The 23,468-nt window shown below is 39.2% G+C and overlaps 1 protein-coding gene across 5 annotated transcripts in view; it reads right to left on the bottom strand.

Moving 5' to 3' along the window:
• Positions 1-23,468, bottom strand: part of grm8a (glutamate receptor, metabotropic 8a) — a 274,028-nt gene that overhangs the window by 74,645 nt on the left and 175,915 nt on the right. For all 5 annotated transcript variants that reach the window (XM_025899725.1, XM_005455654.4, XM_005455656.4 and 2 more), the window contains 3 exons: positions 8,126-8,261; positions 7,157-7,311; positions 1,332-1,469 (listed from right to left, as the gene is read on the bottom strand). In XM_025899725.1, coding sequence (XP_025755510.1) covers positions 1,332-1,469; positions 7,157-7,311; positions 8,126-8,261 — 429 coding nt within the window. The remainder of the gene's footprint in view (positions 1-1,331; positions 1,470-7,156; positions 7,312-8,125; positions 8,262-23,468) is intronic.

Raw genomic sequence — 23,468 nt, 5'->3', positions numbered from 1 at the left:
CAACAGTGACCTTGAGCAGCAGGCTGCTGATTGGCTTCTGTGTTGATGATTTGGAGGTCACAAACCCCAGCACTTGGAATTAATGGACTCTGCTTCATGACTACAGGGCCCTCGACACATAGACGCCCACATACACAGATGCCACGGCTAGTAATAGACGGTCAATGGGAGTCACAGCCCTTACAAACCTAATTATGTGAGCCAATGGCAGACATCAGCCAGGGAGTAGTCGCTATGACACACACATAAACATACAGACCCGATCACGGCAGCACAGAGGTATACCTACAGGTCATGTCCACTGGCATTGCTAACTCTTCAAAAAAGTGTCATACTTTTTTTATCTAGCCAGTGACAGATGTAGGCACTGAAAAAGTGCACACACAGCACCATCTGGATCACGTGCACACGAATGCAAAGACAGCACAAGACACAAATCAGCTGTAGTGTTGGGTCCTGTGTAAAATAACAAGCTGCAGACAATTTGGACTAGGATTGAAAATGCAGGTCAAACCACCATAAATCATTTAAAAGTAATGCAAAAAATGAAAAATGACACCAAGAAGTGCTTATTACAGAACAAATACGCATATATACCCTACACACAAACGCACAAAACAAAACACACCAAAGAGAGTGCACTGCCACATTTACAAGCACATACTCCAACAACTGTTTAATTTCCCTTCAAGCTTCGAGTACACAAACAGTTGCTCTTGTTGAGCTATATTGCTTCTTAAATCCCAACAGCTAATTTGATCTGGGGTTTAAGGTTACTTATTACAGCCAGGAGTGCACTCCACAATATATATATATACACTAATTAGAAGACAGTATTTGTCTCTGTTGACAGACTTTCAGAGCTACGAAGTTCTAATGAAGACTTATTCAATCTAATGTGATGTGGTTAATCAGTTGGCAGCCATAATATGAAAAGCCGGGCCTGCTTTTAGGATGAACTGGTTTCCCTGAAAATTGTCAATCGGGCTAGTTATTGTTTTACGCTGCACCAAAATAAGAAGAATGACGCTGGTTATGATGCAAGGAGGTAGCCGATGCATTGCGGGGATAAAGGAAGACCAATTATGCTGACCTTCTGCTTTACTTCTCAGAAAGTAAAACTTACGAACTCGTATAGATCTGTAGAATTACAGCTAAACAAAACAATCTTTTATACCCTCAAGTGTAAAACTCCAAAGTACCTTGGAGCATTTTCATCTCTCTTTGGATCTCTAGTCAAATAACTATTCACACAATTAAGCTTTATTGATTTTTTTCCCCAAATGGTTGATAGCAAGTGAAATAATGGAAGAAGTCAAATGTAGTCTTACCTGTGCATTTCTTCAGGCTGCCAGGCCGTTTACCATGCATTCCCAGTTTACAGTTAAAGTTTTCCTCCCAGAATTCAGCAAACCAAACATTCCTTCTGTTGTTGGACAGCGAACGGCTACGGAAATACCGGTCAAATGCTGTGTAAAAGACAGACAGGGCAAAGGTTAAAAAGTATGAAAACGGGTTATTTTTTTTGTTTTTCTTTTTAAAACTCTACTGAATACATCTCCCTATTTATTTTGTTTAGAAGAGCTGGTTTCAACACTTTCAACCCAGCTATTGTTAAATGGCGTAATAGGAGAGGGCACCGGTGCTTCAGGGGTTATTGGCTTCATTTCTACTGAGCCTGTCTGTACTAGAAAATTAGGTGTTCAGCACAATGTAATACATTTTGACACATAAATGCGTAGGTTATGAATAGCCCATGTATGGTATGACTGAAAAGCTATTTTGGTTGAGCCGGTCAGTATTGGAGCTCCTATCAAATACTGACGTAAAGAGAAAGGAGAGCAAACATTTTAAAATAAGCTTCCTCAATAGATTGGATACTTGTCCATTTTAATAACAAGAGTAGAGGAACTAAAAGAGGGGAACACGTTTCTCCACTCATAGGAATGAAATACCTGTCAGCAAGTGGCAGGCTGGAATAAAGATACGAGCAAAAGAAAAGAGACGTGCAGATGAGAAGAAACTCTTCTACTACTTTCTTCATACCATAATTAAATGTGAAAGAAGCTTCTTAAGTTCTATAACATGCAAATATGCAAGTCATAGAACTTAAATGCATGGCATTTTATCTGACACATGAATCTTTTAACAATTCATCAGCTCATCGGCTACCTTTCTAGGTTTCTGTGCAGGGTTAGACTTTCATTTTAGCCATAATGCTACAGTAAAACTTTTACAAACTAGAGGATTTTAGCTTTGACATGAACTCTCTGATATATATTTGAGAAATGTAGGTTTTCAGTTAATGGATTTTTTCTTTTTTGGATGTTCCAAATATGCAAAAATTCAGTATTGTGCAAAAGCCTCGAGCCACCCCTCATTTCTTACATTTTGCTAGGAAAAAAAACCTCAGTGCAGTGATTTATTTTAAAAAAGATATGCAAAAAAACCATAGAAATACAGCATATAAGGCAAAAACAGAGTTTGTACATGAACTTTAAAATCAGTGTTTGGTATGATCGTCTAGGCAAGCTTTCTCGTAATTTCTTCAAGTAGTCTTTAGGAATAGTTCTTCAGGCTTCCTCAAGGACATTCAAAGCTCTTCTTGTTGTTGAGTGCCTTTTGTCCTGTGCTCTGTCTCATGGTCCAACATTGCTTCAATAATGTTGAGGTCCAGGCACTGTGGAGGCCAATCCATGACTAATGGTGCTCAATTGTGTGTTTTTTCTGTCCAGGCATGGTTTTGCTGTACTACCATGTGTTTGTGTTTGGGACCATTGCATTGTCATATTGAAAATTGCTGCCAGTCAGATGCTTTCCAGATGGTATTGCATGATAGATCAAAATCTAATATATATGTTCATAATTTCATCAATTCTGACAAGATCTCCGACACCACTTACTGAAATGCAGCCCCAAACCACAACAGAGCCTCCACCGTGTTTCATAGATATATACATTCAATGTCTAGATATAGACATTCACTGCTGTACCTCTCTCCTCACCTCCTCCATGCACACTGACAAAGACTTGAACCAAAAATTTAAATTTGGATTCTTCACTCCATAAGACTTGTTGCCACTGACTTTGACTTTGAGCCTTGTATAATTTGGCATATCTCAGCCTCACCGTTTCCCTTCCTTAAGAATGGCTTTTTGACAGCCACTCTTCCACTGAGACCATTTCTGATGAGGCTTCAGTGAACAGTATCTGTCAGGTCCTGTGTCAGGTCTTTACTGATTTTTCCCTGTTTCTTGAGGAGAGGACTTCCCTGAACTGTTCAACCACTGGAGATAGTTTTAAGCCTGAAACATCTTATTTTGTCTTCTTGTCTTGCAGAGTTTGCGGAAAGTAGAGTGCACTGAACATGAGTGAAAAAGCAACCCGTGTCCAAAGAAAAACTCTGAAAGGCCTTTAGAACATCTGTCTCTTTGGAAGCACAATTTAAAGAAATGAAGCATGGCTCAAGACTTTACACAGTACTTTAAAAGCAATAGACTTTTCTCTAATCCAAATCCTACATCTAACCATAGATGGCTTGTGACCGGCAGTGTTGGTCAAGTTACTTGAAAAGAGTAATCAGTAACTAATTACTAATTTCTTCCCCCCAAAAGTAATCCCGTTACTTTACTGATTACTTATTTTCAAAAGTAATTACTTAGTTACTTGTTACTTTTTAAAAACACGATTTACAACCTGAATAGGTAATAAAGCGATAGATCTTTCAGCCCAATTCTACTTTTTCTGCATAATCCATCATACAAAATGTAATCAAATGGAAAAGTCTCTTTTTAAAACTTGTTTTATTAGTTTTAATCTTTTAACTTTATGCATCAAGCAAAAATTAAATTATATGCTATATTCTCTGACTGGAAGAAAATTTGTTTAACATTTAAACCTATTTTCTGCACATTCCGGCACATAAAATAAAATATGTTTTGGGTTTACACTCAAGTAAATGCAAGTGAAACACAGCAGAAAATAAATAAAATCAAAGACTCAGTGGTCCTGTTGCTCTATTTTCATCTATATAGCAGGCGGATGTTTGCCCTGGTGCAGGTGTGCCGCAGCGGTCAGTGGGAGAATCCGCGAGTTTGTCTGTGAATTTCCCATTTCGTGGTAGCGTACTCTGTGCTTGCTCGGAAGTTAAGGGGTTTTTTCCCTGTAAAAAGAAGTTTTCTTCCCACGCAGTGAGGACGCTAATGTTTTCGTCACTTTTTACGGAATCAAACTCAAAGTAAGGTCAGTACTTCCACGCTTTAAACGCTGCATGCTCATACTCTCTCCCGCACTCTTGTTGATCTGCACACAGCTGTTGCCACGAACGTCGCACTCGCTTACGTTATTGTCATGAGACACCCTCACAAAAAAAAAACAAAAAAACACGGTTTTAGTAACGCAGCGTTCTTACGGGAAAGTAACGGTAATCTAATTACCGCTTTTGCAATAGTAATCCCTTACCCTACTCGTTACTTGAAAAAAGTAATCGGATTACAGTAACGCATTACTGCCCATCTCTGGTGACCGGGTGGTCAAGAAAAAATGTTTATTTGCAGTCTTGCAAGAAGACTGCAAAAAACATTTACACTTACTAAGAAGGCGCAACACATGCACTGTAGTTAAGTGTAACACTGGGCACGTGAATTATCCCACGTGAAGTGTGACAGCCTGTGCCACGCCAGACTCACTGTAAAAGCTAAAAAGATCTCTCCTGATTAATTCAATGTTCTGTTGTGGAAATTGGTAATGTGTGTACCTGGGATGCTCCACTGATATTCGGACTGCTGGGAATATTAGTCTTACTCTTTGTGTGCCTCAACAGTAAGTTGTGCCATGTGGAATCACATGCTTCCCGTTGTGATAACTGTTCCTGAAAACAGAAATATAATCATTTGTGGTACTTTGAGGGTCTAAAAAGCATTAAATTCAATGATATTATAAAAATAGAAGTATTGCTACCAGATGGGCAGTTGTTTGGAAGCACACAGTTCTTATGATTACTCTTTATATTTTGGTACATCTCTTGCACTGCTATCTTATAGAGTGTAAAACAATAAGTTCGTATGACATTTTTAGTTTCATGTGTAATAATACATAGATATAACCTAGCCAGCCTGTCTTCAGTCTTCAGTGTTGAAACTGAACTGTGTGAACAATGATGTGTTCATTTAAAAACTATATTTAAGTACTGATGAATAGAGTTGAAACCATCTAGACTTTAGGTCTAAAGTTCTTGAAAGGGTAATACAATTTCAGGTTAGTAAAAAAAAATTAAAAAAAATACTGTGGTGTTTATTAAGCCTCTTCCACCCAGCTAAGTAAGGTTATATATCAATGTCTGCCTAGACTCATAATATATGGAGTAAAAATATTAATGGAATTTAATATGTGGCCACCAAAGATTAGTGTCACCACTTTAGTATCTGACCAAATTGACAACATCTCCGCATCTACTCCTGAATTATGGTGTTGAATAACAGCCAGAAAGTCTGGTTTTGCAAAACATTAGCATGTCACAGTGAAGCAGAGCTCTCACCTTTTGGATATAAAATGACACCAGCTAATCATTTTATCCAATTAGATATCTGTGTAAAATTTATTCACATGAATCAACTTGTGGCAAAAATCCCCACAAAAATACGCATGATGTCACCGAGATCTTTGACTACCAAATTCTGATAACTATGCTTATTTCCAAGAGAACATTTAAGACAGGTGGAATGAAATTTCCTCCCAGTGTTCCCGAGATATCACATTCACAAGAATAGCACAGGTTGGGTTTGTCAGCTTTGTCTACCTTCAGAAAATAAATGTGTTCACCAGAATAAGTTATGCATATGGATTATTTATGTAAAAACATAATGCCTCTGGCCATGACTGTCACTGGGCATAAAAAAGTACCTCTGAAATCAACAAAGTTGCTCATATCAGAAATGTTATTTGATGCTTCTGCCTCTAATCTGCACATTAAATGTGAAGCCTGAGCCTGAAGACAGTTAGCTTAGTTCAAAGACTACTGAGTGGGAAAAACAGAAAGCCTTTTTTCAAAGATGAAAAAATATTATCTGGTGTTAAATTCCTTATAAAAAATGTAAAAGTGACTCATGCACTTAGTCAGAGTGACATTTTTTTTCCTTTTTGTTTTGTTTTGTTTTGTTCGAGACTAGCTGTTTCCCTTGTTTCTGGCAACTGCAATAGCAAAGGTAAACACAATGTGACACTGTTGAGGGAATTTGTGGCATATTAACACAATTTAAAACTGCTGCCTCACTGCGTTAAAAACAACATTGTGGTGTTTTTGGACCAGTTGTGAAGCAAAGTTTTGCCTTAAATTATTAAAGCACACAGTTAGAGTAAGGAAGTATAGGCCAAAGAAATCAGTTTTTACCAGGAAGGCCAACAATTTCATTTAATTCTCTTTTGTTTCCTATGTAAATAAAAGCTAAATTATACAGCGTTGGCAGCCCAAAAAATGATTTCAGTGAGCTTGTCATAGCATCAGAATAATTCTCAATGCATGAGAAAACATTTACCTCATGTGCAAAAGATCCCGTGTTTGAGTCTATGTACTATACTATACTATGTCACTATAAATTACAGTTTAGAGACATTTTAAGCTTTATATAACATATGTTGCAGAATTACTGCATTGTACTGCATTATGTTTCGAGGTGTACCAAAAAAAAGTCTAGTCATTAATCCTCACTCACATCTCTTTTGTCTTTTTTTAAAGTCCACATAGCCTTTCTTGTGAATCTGCCAAAGCTCCCGTTGATTCATTTAAAGTTCTATTTCTCTCCCTCGCTTCCAGTTTATATCTTGTCGCCTATGTGGCCCTCCAGGAGTCAATTATCTAATAGAGAGCTCTGACAGAGAGCAAATGAGGATATTCTCCCTGGTGTATTGGCAAAAACTTGTTGCCCACTGGGATCAAAAGTGAGAGAACATGAGTCCATTTCATTTCTGTCTCTGGTCTTTCCCCTGTCTCCTTAATTTGATCTATCAAAGTTTGAGCAGACGCTGCTTCTGCTTTCTTTCATTTGCCACAAATCCAGTTTCAGTGCAGGTGAGAACTACTTTTATTATTCCTCACATCTTCTCAGTTATTACCTGCATGTGTGCTGACGGCTTCGTATATGCCTGTTATTATCCTTACCATCCACAGAAGCCCTTTTGGGAAGAATTGTGATGGCCCCCTCGGCCACCCTCTCCTGGCCAATCACAGGGGAGATCTTGGACCCCCAGCTGTCTGAACCCACCCACAGGAAGTGACCCGTCTGGTTGTTCCTTTTAGCTGCGTCCAGAACTCGTCTGTTTTAGAAAAAGAAAAAAGAAAAGATAATTCAAATATCTGAAGATAGACTACAGGAGAGAAGTCGAGCAGTGGGGAACTTGGAAGCATGTGATTTTGGCTTAACCCTACATAAAGATCACTGCAGCCTTTTTCTTGTACCGCTGCTTATATCTATAACTGATGCAGCAACAGGCAGCATCCATCGAGTGACTCCTATTTTTTCTGTCCATAAAATAAAATAAATAAATAAAAGTATTTATTTCCAAATCTCAAGCATTCTGTAGCTTAGCATTCTGGATAGGATTTATCTAAAAAGGCTTTCTTCTTCAAGCATTTTTGCTTGAAGCCAGAAATCTTCATTAAGCCATTTCAGAGGGCTGTATGAGTCAAAATGGCATTTTATAATATTTGAATTTTTTTGTTTAAATCTCAATTTTGGCACATTTTCCTAACTGCCTAATAATTCTGTACATCATCATTCAAGATGTAAATCCCTCTGTTTACATAAATAACTGAAAGGCCAGACCATTTTAATGATGTATATATATATAGTGCAATAATTGTGCTCGTAGTATAGTGCGAACTCTTGTCGGTACCACAATGCAACACTTCTAACCAAGTGAGTTGCTAAAGAATAACGATGTGAAAACCAGGTCTTTTCTTCTTCAGAATAACATAATTGTAATCACAGCGAGCATGTAGGTGTCAAAAGGTTTCTATTGTAAAATATGTTGAAAATGTCACAGAAAATCTTATTACACAAAAAAGTACACCTGATAGCAGCGGGAAAGTTGACCAGCAGGGTTCGTTTTTAAAGTGCACAACACGTACCGTATGTCATCCTCATTAGCGAACATGATGATGGCCCTGGCATTGGAGGTCTCCAGCAGGCGTCTGATGATCTTGTCAAACTCCCCTGGCCTGGGCTCCCTGGGGATCTTCAAGGACTGGGCAATACACACACCACCTGAGACAGAAGAGGGGGAATAAGCAAAAGGAGGGACAGATTGCATCATCTATTTTAGATTCACTGATTTGCATTTTCCATTCTGTTTTCAACGCTAATTTCACTCTCGGGTCGGCTTGTGCACATTTCATGAAACTATTCAAAGCACTCTGTGTCGAGGCCTCTGATGAAGGCTTTAACACTTCGAACATCCTCACAGCTTTGAGATAAAGGTAAGAATAAGTGGTTGGTTAACATGGCAGCAGAGGAAGAAAGCAACATATTCACTAAAGTCCGGGAAGAGACATGACTGAACGTAAAATAGTACTGGCAGTTCAATACAATTTGCCCTCCAAAATATTCAAGACAAAAAAACATTTTGAAAAGATTAAACAAAAACTGACAGGTAAGAGCGGACTAGGTAGGAAGAAAGTAGAGAAAGGGTAGGAGGAATCTGGGGTAGTGGGAAATTATAAGAAAGAAACGCTGAAGAAGAAAACGGATGTTAAAATTGACACTGAAAAAGACTAAAAGGAAGAAGTGAAAATAAACAGAGTGGGAAGACGAGGAGGGGGAAAAAGCAGGAAAGGAGAGCATTAAAAAAAAGAATTTGCTGAAATGAATTGAGATGATGGTGGAGGTAGGTGGTGTTGATCACAGGAGAGAAAACTGTAAGACACAATGGAAAAGATGAATGGGGCATGAATGATTTAAAATCATGCCACTGCACAGAGTAAGTGGCAAGAAATATCGTCTGTACCCACTTCACGCTCCTTAATTTACTATTGTCGAGTGCGGCAATATTAGTTATTTCACTCACGATATGAGATAATGAAGATTTCTGGCTACCTGGTTCCGCCTTGATCCCTCAGCCCTCTCACACACATGGACACACTATTGCATACTGTTTTCAGACACCTCAGGAGGTGATTTTTTTTAAGCTGTTAATTCACTCTGGCTGCATTCAATCATTAGCTATTGTGTTAACTCTTTTTAGCAATGTGTGTGTGTGTAAGTGTGTAGGATTATGTCATTGTTGTACATTGCCTTTGTTATATTGGTACAGAATGTATGATGGACATTGTGTATCCATGTCTTTTGTGTGTGAGTCTACACATTCACTTGTCTCTGGGAATGTGTGTGTGTGTGTGTGTGTGTGTGTGTGTGTGTGTGTGTGTGTGTGTAGAGAGAAGTGAGAAAGTATGAATGATGTCCCCTTTCCTCCCAGCCTGTTCCAGACCATTTATTGAACATCTGTACAGTCTGTCGCTTTCACTATGTCACAGCCCTTAATCACTCACACACACGCACGCACACACACACGCACACAGATCCACGTAAATGCGCACACAGGAGTGCATGAGCGGTAAAACAAATACTCATTAGCCTCAAATTAAAAGCCTCTCAAGGATAATCACTAAAGTGACAAAATCTGCACAAGTACCCACCTCTACCCCACTCCCCTACACGCTCACACATTTACACTCATTCTCACACAGACACACACAAGAAGCAAATATTTAAACGTTCAAAATACGTTGTCAAGGCTAATGACCAAGTAGACATGCACTTTTGCATACATATACAAAAACAGCAAATCATAAATAAATACAGCGTTGCATATGTACACGCATACACTCATACACAAGCGCTGATGATTGCATTCTCCTGCCATTGTCCTTGGAGCAGCATAAAAGTGATTAAATCACTGTTTGTTTCACAGCCTCACACCCATCATTAATAACTGTCCCTGTGGAGAACGGGCTTCCCATATAAAGAAAATATCAAATATTGTCTGTGAACGTAAGAGTTTCTCCAGACACACGCACGCGCGCGCGCACACATGGCTGTCACTATTGCAGCCAAACGCTCCACGTCTTTGATGGTGCAGAAAGAAAAAAAAAAATGACGGCATGTTAAAAGTGAACGTCAGATATTAGCGCACACCTTTTGCTTCTCAGCTAAAAGCAAAGCTGCGAGGCAGGTCAGGAGACGCATCAACAGCTTCTTTTTTAATCGCTCCCAGAATGTCAAGTTGAAAGCTTAACAGGGTCGCTTGGAAACAAGGTTCAATATCCAAATCCTTGCACAGCAGGGCACCGGAAACAGAGGATTGGCTTCACGTTCCAAACACAGACATGCATAAAAAGAAAAAGTCAAGAAAAAAAAAGGTGATGGCAAAAAAAAATCCTGAAAATATGTAGCCTATATTTCTGCTCTTTGTCAAAAACTTCTAATATGCAAAAATATTATTAGTGTATTCTGTAATCGTTAAAATCAGCACCTCAAGTTGTCTCCAAAGCAAATCAAGTCAGCAGCGTGCTGCTGTTTCCCGAGGAGGGAAACTGTGGCTGAGAGCATTAGACACTCATTATCCTCTGGATAAACAAAGCAGTAAACACATTATTTACTGGCATTTGTTATGTCAATAATGTTCATCATTATTGGATTAAGTCTGAATTAGTGCTATATTTAGAGAAATCAAAGTGTGAAAAGCTGTTCAGTCAATTTTAACTTTCAGCTGTTCTCGTCTTACAGTCAAAGGCTCGTAATTTGGCTGATTGTGTGTAAACTGGATAATTAATTGTTTGGAGACATATGATCACACGCTGCGCATGCTAATGTGGAAACCGTAAGAAAATCTCTTCATTCACTTCAGATAACAGCTGTATTGTGTCACTGTAATAGTCAGTTTGTTACATAATTTGCCAGTTGTAGCACGTTCATCTACAATGGGCTAATTGAATTATGAGCTCTTTATCCACTGAGCACCAACACACCGAGCTCTCCGTTTATCACTAATAACCTGATTATTGAGCCTTCGCTGTGGAATTGAATGTGACTGAATCCTAATTCCTTGAACGTGTGAGTGCGCGCTCGGGTTTTTCACATCTCTGGGCGCAGGTGCGAGGTGTAGCATTGTGCCCCATGAATACCTGTTTTTTGTATGTGTGAATAAGAATCAACCTGTGGCCACGAGGAATGAATGAATGCACTCAGCTGTCTGTGGAAATACATGCAGTTTAATGTGCATTTTTGTGTCCGTGTTACGCGTTCCTATGCATTTGCATCCGCTTGTCCCCTCTGCAGCTGTTACAGAGAGAGGCAGAGTGCAAGCTGTGATGATAAATTCAATGTTAAGTGTGTCCAGCATCTCTCCAAATGAAACCCTGGCAGTCGGTAATTAACTCCATTCTGTTTAGAGGTTGAATTTTTTCAGTTGCAGGAAGGGAAACGCCGCTGTCTCAGCGTTTAATTAACAATCTGCTTCCCTCCCACACGCCCTTCTCTCTGCAACATTTCATCTATTATCCAACAGAGACTTGAATGAGGAAGAAGAAAAGGAGAGAAATTACTCATCCTTCTCACTGTGTGCGTCTTACTTTTGTCAATTTCTTCTCACCTTTAGCTCGTCAAACTTTTCATAATACCTCCAAAATATTTAGACAATGTGAGGAAAGAACTAGCTACACATGGGTCAGTGCATCCTGAAATGATTGCCTACACTCCTTACACATCAGACAGTGCATAAAATGCAACAAGCAAATTTTATCTTCTTTTTTCATATGTTGTTTTTATTAATCCCTCAACCCTACCTTACATGAATTTCACAGCAGTCATTTCTGCTCCTGCACAAACTGTGTTGTTGACTCTGTAAAGGTTTGCACACATTCACTGATAAACACATGGATTTTATAATATTGCTGTACTACATGAATAAAAGTACTAGGTCACTTAGATATTACACCTGTATGGGCTGCTAGGCCATGGAAACCCATGCCATGAAGCTCCTGGCTCACAGTTTTTATTGCTGATGTTAATGCCAGAGGATGTTTGGAACTCTGCAGCAATGCGCATTGGTGACTTTCACACACTACGCACATCAGTCCTGATTTGGTTTGTAAAAGCTTCCACTTGGCAATAATACCACTTGTTGATTGTGGAGCATCTAGAAGGACGCGGCTTCCTATTACAGTACCAGACTTGAACTACCAGACTATGTGGTTCAAAACTCTATTAAAGCCATTCCCAAAAGTCAAGAGTACTGCAGCCCACTTAAAAACCAGAAAATCCCATTAAAGCCCACCCAATCTTAAGTCTTCACGACAAAAGAAACTGATGTATTTGAAAAATATAGTCAAAAACACATAAACAACACAGGCTGCTGACTATAAATCACTACTGCTACCCAGTAATATGCAAAGTGTTAAGGCCAATGAATGAAATTTCTTCATGGCTTGTGACTGGTGTGTGTGTATGTGTGCGGGCGTGCGAGTATGCATATTTCTGGGTTAAACATGACTGGGGTAATAAAGTGAAACAAAGGCAATACAATCCGACTCTCTTTCGGTAACAATTATTCCATTACAACACAGCCGCGTTATCCTCCAAGCAGCCTGCAAGTGTGTCCTGATAATTTTGAGAGACACACATGCCCTATCAGCTGTTACTATTAGCACAGGATTAAACATGGTTGGATCAAATGTGAGGCTCTGTGTGGTCTACAAATCCACAAAGGAAGAAATTAATTTCTTTCTCCAGCCTGGTATTTCCTTGATAAACCCTGTCCCCAGACTCCCACTACATAAACACTTGCCAATGGATTGTTACTATGGAGAATACTTACACAAATACTGTACATATGGAGACAGACACATGCACGCACTCTTTCTTTCTCTCCAAACCTCATTAGCACACACTTTAAAATTAAAAGTTGCCCTCTGCTTCTGTTCATGAGTGGGGGTACTGTGATATAGGCCCTTTGAAGTCAATGATTTATTTTCTTTTGTGTATGTGTGGTGGTGCATGTGCACTTGGCTTTTTAAACAATGCTTGTTCTGGTCTTACTAATACTGGATCTTACCAATTTTTTATGTGGTTTTTTTTTTTTGGTGCTGTTTTACCTCTTTAGTGTGGTGCGCAAATTTTTTTTGTTCGGCACAATGTGTGGTTTTTTTCAGCCTCTGAGGTAAATGTCCTCCACAGGCTTCCTAATGAATCATTGACAACCCACAAACCGCTGTCCAAAGAAATGTGCATCCTCCCATTAAAATATGTCTTAAAGGATACAGGTCATAGAGCCTCAGATGGGCTTGAAAATTCAGAGCGGCCCGAACCCGAACCCAAAACAGATGCTGCTCAGGTGGAAATGTTTTTCTAAACTTGTAACGGGTTCAAGTTTGGTTGATTATAATTTGATGATAATGGAACACCGGTTGGTGCAGGGAGGGCTAAAAAAAAAAAAAAAACGGGCAGAGTTTCTTCAGTTTTCAGAAAAAGAATGTACTTTTGGTCAACTTTTGATTAGCGTAGCGTGAATACACACTGAGGGAAAATTACAACCCCACGCCAACATTTGGAACATTGCTCATTATGTTAGAGTTCCCACTGTATAAATGAAGGCACCAGTTTGCATCAGTGGGTGGATATTGAATATTTGCTAGATGGCAAAGCATAAACCGCTTCGGGTGATGCTCAGACAAAATACAATAATTTGTGGTATCTATCTAAAAACCTCATTTACAATCTAGTCTCAGTATATTATAGCAGAATTTAATAATATAGTTGCAGGAGCTATCTTTCAGTCTGCATCTATATTGTATTATTATAATCCTAGCCACTGAAAAAATCATTCTTTTCTTTAGTGTGCGTTACTGTGGTTTTGTACGCAAGTGAAGAATGGAAAACACATTGCAGAAAACAAAAGTATCCCTCTATTTAGCATCCGTAGGCAGCATGTAAACAGCAAGAGTTGGCTAAAAGCAAACCAGGGTGTTCATTTTTTGCTTTTTTTAAAATAATGCTTAGATTAATTAATACATACATAATTATTACGTCTATTTAACTATAGATTTCGATCATTTTTCATAGCATAAATTTAACAAGGTGCTGGAAAGTTTTGGTTCATATTGGCTTGATTGCTACAGGTTAGCCGGCTGAACATCCATGAGCCAAATTTTCTGTTTCCATCATTTCCCAAAAGTGCTCTATTTGACTGAGTTCTGGTGACCACGGAGTCCATTTAAGTACAGTGGAATCAGTGTCATCTTGTAGAAACCAGTTTGAGATGATTTGAGTTTTGTGACATGGTGCGTTTTTTTTGCTTGTTGAAGCCATTAGAAGATGGGTACACTGTGGTCATAAAGGGACAGACATGGTCAGCAACAATCCTCAGGTAGTCTGAGGCATTTAAATGATGCTCAGTTGGTACTAAGGGGCCCAAAGTGTCCCAAGACACCATTACACTATTACCACCACTTTGAAACCATTGATGCAAGGCAGCATGGACCCAGGCTTTAATGTTGTTTACACCAATTTCTGACCCTAACATTGAAACAGCCCAGTAGAAAGGGTTGAAAATTACCAGTACAATCACTTGAAACCTTCTGTACAACACTAATTTGAATGATATGAAAATAAAATAGAATAAACTTTTAAACACATCAAAACTGAGCAGATGGGAATTAAAACAACATTCTGAGTACAACTGTCTCTCTTTCTGTGGGCAACTAAAGAGAGGCTACTGGGTGATACTACAGTAAAGTACAGTTCTAATAATCTAAAATTTTGAAAGTCCTGTACATTAATAAACGTTAAAATATGTATATATAATTAAACTGAAAATGTCATATGTGCTAAAACTGAAAAAAAAAACAACCTAATTTACAATGTGTTGCAGGGTAAAGTAACGGTTTCTACGTGGTGCAAAAAGCCACGGATATTAATGCATCAATCTTTATGTTGTCCTGTCACAAATCCATGCAAGTGCTTTTCGTTTTCATCTGTGAGGCAAATGTGAAGGGCAGAGGCACTGACTGCAGATTAAATGAAAAGGACTTGAACTTGTCACCAATACTTATTTCATACATAGAGGACAGACTGTGCCTTGTAAAGTAAATCTTGGCCTTTTAACATCTAAGTTCCACTACCATCACACAGAAAATGTCTGAGTGCACTGTGTAGCAAGACCCTACATATATGTGTGTGTGTGTGTGTGTGTGTGTGTGTGTGTGTGTGTGTGTGTGTGTGTGTACACATGTTTAGACATCTTTGCAGGGACAAAAAGTTGGCATGCTATACTTGTGGGGACCAACGGTGACTTATGGGGACGAGTTTGAACTCGTGGGGACCTCCTCACTAGGATATGAAAATAAGTGTGTGTGTGTGTGTCTGTGCGTGTGTGTGTCTGTGTGTCTGTGTGTGTGTGTTGGCAGAATTGTCATCACCACAGGAGTCAGACAGTCTAGCTGAAGTCAGCATTTGCTCAGGTCTAATGTGGAGACAGGTGGACACCTAATGCACGCAGCACTGTGCATGCATCAGACAAATGTGCATCACAGGCAAAAATGGAACCTCTCTAAATGCTGCAAGTATTTCCACGAAAAAGCAACATATTAGCACATTTAAAGCACTTTAAAACTATGTATATGAAATTAGGGGTTCCACTGAGCATTTCTTCTTCTCTTACTTCTTTTCACTGTTTATACACAATTTTGCATTTAATGTGTGTCTTTTGTCCTGTCTCCCTCCCCTCACCCACAACCAGTCGTGGCAGGTGGCTACCCCTGCCTGATTCTGGTTCTTCCGGAAGTTTCTTTCCCTTAAAAAGGAGTTTTTCCTTCCCACTGTCGCCATGTGCTTACTCACAGGGGATTGTCTGTATTATTGTAGGGTCTTTACCTTACAATATAAACCACCTTGAGATGACTGTTGTTGTGATTTGGTGCTATATAAATAAAACTGCATTGAACTGAACTGTATTGAAATGAACTGTGTGCGTTGGCAGGTTTGTCATCACCACAGGAGTCATGAAGTCCGGCTGAAGTCAGCATTTCCTCAGGTGTAATGTGAAGAAAGGTGGAAGCCTAATGCACAGAGCGCCGTGCATGCATCAGACGAGTGTGCGGGCAAAAAAGAGCCTCTTTAAATGTTGTAAGAGTTTCCATTAAAAAGCAATATGATAAGAAAACATAAAGCACTTTGGAAAATATAAGAAATTAGTTAAGAAAGACTGACAAAATTAGTAGGAAAACACAAGCTATACATGTTGCGTATTCATTTTTTTCCCTAACTAGTGGCTGTGAATGGAACCTTGAGAAAATACTGGAAGTAGCATTGTAGTGATAATTCACACAAGACCCCAAGTTACAGCTGTATCTGAATCATCTTGTGCAAATATATATCTGAGCATTTACATTCTTTTTGCTTTTCCACAGAATTTGGTATAACACGTGTCAACCCACATCTAAAACCCATAAGAAAAGGAAACAGAAAAAGCTTTTCCATTTCTAAATCTGTACAAGCCAAAACCCAAACAGTGCTTGAAAGTGCTGACTAATAAGCACTTTTGGTACTTTATTCTTCAATATCAGCAAGTATATAGAAAGTCCACTAGCTTTGAACAAGTTTCTGTGAGATCTGACAACTGCAACTGCAATTGGAGACTACTTTTGTGAGGCAGGAGACAAGTCAGTCTCAATGTCTCCACTGAGTCATCTGACCTTCCATCGCCAGTCGCACATCACCAATACTTCTAATCAATCAGACTAATCCCAATGGCTTCTGCTGGGTGGTGGGAGGACAGGATCGGCAGTGGGCCAGACAAGAGGGGATAGATGGCGAAGACCTCAAACGAAGAGACGGGATAAGGGATTGCAGGATGATAGGCAGGATGGGTGGAGAAATGAGAAGATAAGTAGAAGAGGAGAATTTCGGAAGCAGGGAAGGAGGAAATGGAAAAGGACGGAAAGATGAAAAGATGTAGCATATAAGGCAAGGGGGAGGGAGATAAGCAAGGGATGATTGGATGCCAGACAACAGATAAAAATCACAAGGTCAACATTAAGCTCAGAAATCACAAAGAGAGAACATGCCCACTTCTCTGTCTGATACTCTCTGTATGACTTTTGAGTGTTGAGCTCTCTTGCTTCAACTCTACTGTTGCAACAGCCCTCTGTTTGACTGAAATTTGCCCCCGCCCCTACACACACACACACACACACACACACACACACACACACACACACACACGCGCATGCACACACGCTATCTGACAGTAATCAGACATCCAATTACAGCAGTGCCCCCGGAGTAGGGCTGTGTGCATGCATGTGACTGTTTGTGTATGTGTGTGTCTGAGAATATATGTGTTTGCTTCTTTTTTTAACTGAACACACACTGACACAGCATCAGATGCCTGCTGATGTCTGATACTCCCCAGCCCGGGATGTCCTGCTGTCCCTCTAGCTCATGTGTTATCTGAGGATGAAGGATCTTTCATGTAAACACACACACACACACACACACACACACACACACACGCAAAGAAATATATGGCTGTTTCTAACAAAACGCTATACTTGTAGAAGAATGCAAGAAAAAGGAATTACACACAAAAAAGGTTTAAACTTTTAAACATACACTCACCAAAATATAGTGAAATCGGTCACGGCAGGGAGAAATTCTTCTTTTACATTAAAAATTAATAATTAAAATATATCAATAAACCATATTCTAGACCAAAAAACTACATTTGTGTTGTGGATTGTTGATTTTTTTTTTTCAGTGCCAGGGTAAGATAAGATAACCTCAAGAGCAGTTTATGCATTGTTAATGTTTTAGGGCAAATTATTGTTTAGTATTTCACACAGTATGTAGCAATATTCTGTAATCTCACCTTTCTAACAAGTACAACAACCAGTACCATCCTTGTGTTATACAGAAAATCAGTGCACAGATACAAAACGTATCCAAAGAAATATTTACTATAATACAAACTGTTCAGCAGAAGTGACAAAAACAAAAAAAACAAACTGTAAATTGTCCTTGCTGCCTTCTCGGCCTACCTTTACCCTGACTGGTCCTCTGTGTTCATGCTGCCCCATCTTCTTGCCTAGCACCTGTATAAGTCCCTAAACGCCTCTTTTAGACTCTGACATGATTGAATTTTTTTCTAATTGATGCTGAAACGGTTCAACATGAGTGAGACTAACTGGTAATCAGCGTTTTCCCTTTTGAAGGCCAGTGTTCCCATAGGTCAACAAAGTGTGCTAAATGATACAATCTGTTTTCAGAGATTTACAAAACTGTGTTTGAGAATGACATTTGAACCAAAGGAGACCAATGGAGCTTAGCGTTTAGTAGTTTGGAGTCATGTTGTTGGTAGTTCCATTTTGTGTGAGTGTGTGTATTTACAACCTGGAAAAACTGTAGCAGATCATCTTCAGTCTTTACCATATCGATGTTTGGTTTAATCAGAATCATCTTTATTTGGCCAAGTTTGTGCACACAAAGAAGGAATTTGAGTCCGGTTGACTTTGCTCTCTTTGTGCAAATAAAAAAAAAGATCACTTTGTTCAGTTGTTTGTCTTTTTACTTCATATTTGTCCTGATTTTTGCAGACTTCCAAAAACAGACAAATAAAGAAAACACCCAAGTTATCTTCTTCAGAACCATTTTTTTTTTTGTCTGATGTTGTGAATGATCTGAAACTATTCTTTGAAACTATTCTGTGGTTTTGATGAGAGAAAACAATTCTGTTGAGTTTTCTGATGTGTGCTTTTTTTTTCTTGGTTTCTTTTTTAAAGAAAAGATGTGAAGGTTTCAAGAAGTGTCTGTTAGCAATTGTAAAAAAAAGTCTTGGCGCTTATACTCATGGTAGACTACACTGATTCAGTAGATGGCTCTACAACACAATACATAGATGTCTTTGACAACTACTTTCTACTCTTTACGTTCTTTTGATACTTTGCAGTCATTAATGTAAACAGTTTTGAAACATGCAGTCATAGTGGACTTTTTCAATGATTAGTATATGACTCTACCACTTCCAACGTCCATTATTCTTCCAGGATGCAATCATCCATGCTTTTATTTCTTCTGGAATTGTTTACAGCCATGCACTTTACTCGGGCATCTCCTATCGTAACATACGCAGTCTGCAGTTAATTCAGAATCCCACTGCCAGACTTTTAACACGTAACAAAAGGAGCAGTCCTTGCAGCCCTTCACTGGCTACCTGACAGTTTTAGAATTGATTTTAAGCCCTACACAGTTCGTTCCCTGCCTATATCTGTGAGATGCTGATTCCATATGAGCCTGAGATCTTCTAGCATGGTTAGTAGTTCCAAAGGCTCGTTTAGTCATTAAAGCTGACTGAACCTTTGCATTTTCGGCCCCATGGCTTTGGAAATCCCTTTGATTTCAATAACTGCTAATGCTTTTATCAAACCTTTTTCAGTTTTAAGACCCAAAAGTGTACATGCACGGTCTTTCCTTCCTGTACTTACGCTTTAGAATTTTAAATTGTTTTTCATTTTCATTGTATCCATTTTTAATTTTTTACCTTTAACTTTATTGACATTTGTTGCTTTTATTATTAGTACTTTGTAACTTGGTTTTGAAAAGTGCTTTATACATACAAATAAAGCTCATATAACATAAGAATGCAAAAAATCTTAAAATCATGGCTCGTGTCTTTAGTGCCGGAGTTTATCACTCTGCCAAATCAAAAGAATGAGTCACCCTGCAGCGCACAAACAGACAGCCATGTTAGCATTTTAATGGAGTCATCGGGAAGTGACAATTATGGTGTTAGACGAAATATACAATCACACATGCATTAAATATTCAATAGCAACTTCATCGATACGTCAGCGCAACACAACACGCAACTAATCAGGCAGCCCATAGAAACTTCAGCCAATGATTTGTTCCTGCTAGAATCTGCCAGGGAGCAGAATATATAGACAGCATTATGGCATCTGAATAGCAATGACCACGACGGCTTATTACTGTAGATAGCACCCGCATGGGGAAACATGACGCATGAGTGAGGATGAAAAGAAAAAGAAAGCAGTCTGTGAATACATGGTCAGCTGTGCACGTGCCCGTGTCTGTCTATGCTCCAGTCTGTGTGCGCGCAGTGCAACAAGCAGCAGGCTCTCGCACCTGACACTGACAAAGAAGACTAATGTGTGCTACTCTGCTTGGCTCTAGTTAGATGTGTGGGACGCAGGTATATGAGAAATGTATGAAAAAAAATTACATAGCTGAAGTTAAAATAAAGTTAAAATAACTACAACTTTGACTGTAAATGTTATTTAAAAAAGTAAAGAAAAAAAACCTCAGTGACACAGGTTAGGCGGGGTTTTTTTTTTAGACATATTCTTGATGGACTATAATTTGCTTTAAGGTGGCTAAATCAATATGTCTCTAAATGTAATTATGTGAAGGCTGAACCTCTCTGAGAAGTACATTAACTTTGGATTAATTTTTACATTACATTAAATGTAATCACCTTTTAATATAATATTAATCCTATCTTCAAGATATCAGCCACCTCAGCATTCTATGAATCTCTTTCAGGGCATTTCTGTTGTGTTCACAGGTAATAGAAAGAGTGGCTCATGCTCTGGCCAGGTGCTGTGAATGCACTATTGCTTTGGCCAACAAAGTCCCATGCATAGATTTCACCAGATCAATATGACTTCTACATGAACTATTCTTCGGGTATTGATGCATTCGCTGCTGGCCTAGGACACGGTGTTTACTGCCAAAAGCTTAAGTGACAAGGTGAAAAATAAATAAATAAATAAAGCAGCGCTACGCAGACGTACATGAGTCAAAGGGCTCTATTTTCATGACAGAGCACAGAGAGGCTTTGCACAGGTAAAATGACATTTTTTTTTGACAGACACACAGGGGTCTTAATCCCAACTGCAAGCATTTGATATTTTGGCGATTTTTCCCTTTTTTCCCTCCCCGTGAACTTGAATTAACTTTAGTAGGCATAACCGTTCAGCAGGGGTGTGATAGTGGTGAAAATGCAGCAGAGCAATTTCTGCTGTTCGGGATTATGGTGATTTGAGGTGATGCTGCGTACCTGCTCAGACCATTTCACAAGTACACGGAGCAAAGAGGAATGACATGTATTTTTCTGAACACGAAAACCACTCACAGATATCAATATTCTTTTCTGTGAAAAAAAACAGATGTGAAAGACAGTGACCATCACCTTGCTACTGAGATATTTGTTCACATGACATCCACACTGCCCCTTTGACATTCTCTCTGCCATCTCATCTCATTATTATTCTTTTCCGTTTCTCCCTTTGCTCCTTTATTCACTTCCATCCCATTGCCTTCCACTTCCTCTCTACCCTGGGGGGAGGGATCAGCAGCATGGTGTTCGCCTCCCTTCTATCTACTCTTCCGCCTTTCCATGCTGTGCATCCATAACCTCGCTGAAGCGTCCCACCACACGCATCATCCCTCCACCTCTCCAATGTTGCCAGCTAGCCTGTGTGTGTACAAGATCATGTGTTTTCTATCTATCTATGCCCCGACTTTATCTTTCAACTCTTTACTCTCAGCGGCAGGCTTTGTTGTGCACATCCTGTCTAGTCTGGCCTGCCTCAGTGCTCCCAGCAGGCAATATGAGTGTCATGTGGCTTGTCTTTACTCCATGTCAATTATAATTCCCACTACAAAACACAGCAGCAAGGGTGAGGAGAGAGCGACAGAGAAATTGACACACTCTGGTTTATCCATCTTATCATGGCCTTTCTATCACCAGGACCAGCAATCAGAGCCACCACTTTCAGTAAGTTGTTCATTGATCTTAAAATCAGACAGCGGTTGTAGTGCAATAAGCTAACCATGGCTAAACTTGTGAAAACTTTATTTCTTTTAATGGAAAATGTCTTTTATAGATAATAAATACACATATGCATACGAATACCACTTGATGTGTCTGTGTGAGTGCACGGTTGTGTCGAATTCTGAAGGACAGCAAGGCCTGTTGAAAAAGGTTAGGGAGGCAGAGTCCATTGGCATTTACTCAGCACTTAATAAGGCGAGTGTGTCAGAGACAAAAAGGATAGAGGACAGAAATATACTTTGGGTGAATAATCACAAAAACACACAGAAAAATATCCTCTGCACCAGCGGATAAACAGGAATTTACACAAAAAGACACACAGTTTGAACTCCTGCCAGTCAAGCGTGTTAGCAGGAGAAAAAAGGGGTCAGCGATGGCTTCACAGTTCAGTTAGGAAAGAACTTAACGGGTTGATTGAACCCTGACTAGAGATTACTGATGGATCACTGAAGAGAAGAGAAAAGAAGAGAAGAGAATAGAATAGAATAGAATAGAATAACTCTTTAATTGTCCCACAAGGGGAAATTTGGTTTTAACAGCAGCCAGAAAGACACATATACAAACAAACAGTACACAGGACACAGAACAGAAACATACACAATTTTTTCTTACATATTTACATTAAGGACAATGGTTACTATAAAGAGAAGAAGAGAAGAGAAGAGAAGAGAAGAGAAGAGAAGAGAAGAGAAGAGAAAAGAGAAGAGAAGAGAAGAGATTACAGGCATTCTCTAGAGATCTAGGAATCGGGACCTCTTTTCATAATTTGAAAAATGGTTTAATGGAAATGAACACTTCAATTATGCAGTTGTAAAACTCACTCCTGTTATTTGAGGATATTGAGCCAACATTTTTAAAAAGGTTCTACCAGTTGGTAGTTCCCTTGGAGACAAGAGAAAAATCTCTAAAAACAATGCTGTACCTGCAGATTTCAAACACATGCACACCTCGACACCAACAACACACACATACTATTAGATTTCTTGTTTGAGGGAGGAACGCGAGATCAATCTGGGTTTCCTCCTGGGTTGCTAGAAATCTCTAGGATTGTTCTATCTAATGCTCTCACCACATATATAGATGTTTTCACACATGTACCTGAGCCCCCTGGCAGAACTGTTTGGTAGAAAGCAAATGTCCGATTTCAGATTCAGCTTGATCGAACGTTAAATGGTCTCTAAACTGCCAGTTACAAAGTAAAAAGTGTGTGTGATGTCCAAATGAATAAAGGTGAGGTTATAGAAAACAATTTTCAAAGTACAGTATGGGGCATGTATGTCTTGTACGCCCTGCCCAGTCACCACACATCACCAAAAACCAAATAGGGTATCTTCAGGAGTGAGAATCTATCCGATACACAGACACAGTCAACTCAGTGACTCCACCATCGTGCTTGACAGAGGTGTTTGTGCTTATTTATGTTTACTTTATGCCAAAATGTTTGCATCATGGCCAAACATCTCTGCCTTGGTCCCATCTGTCCAAAGGACTTGTGGTTTCCTCAGATGCAACTTTGCAAACCTATGCTGTGGTTTTCTGTACTTTATAGAAAATAAAGGCTTTTTCCT

This window comes from Oreochromis niloticus, linkage group LG17 (assembly GCF_001858045.2).
Source record: "Oreochromis niloticus isolate F11D_XX linkage group LG17, O_niloticus_UMD_NMBU, whole genome shotgun sequence".
NCBI lineage: Eukaryota > Metazoa > Chordata > Actinopteri > Cichliformes > Cichlidae > Oreochromis > Oreochromis niloticus.
The sequence above is the reverse complement of the archived record's forward strand: the minus strand, read 5'-3'. Positions and strand labels throughout refer to the sequence as shown.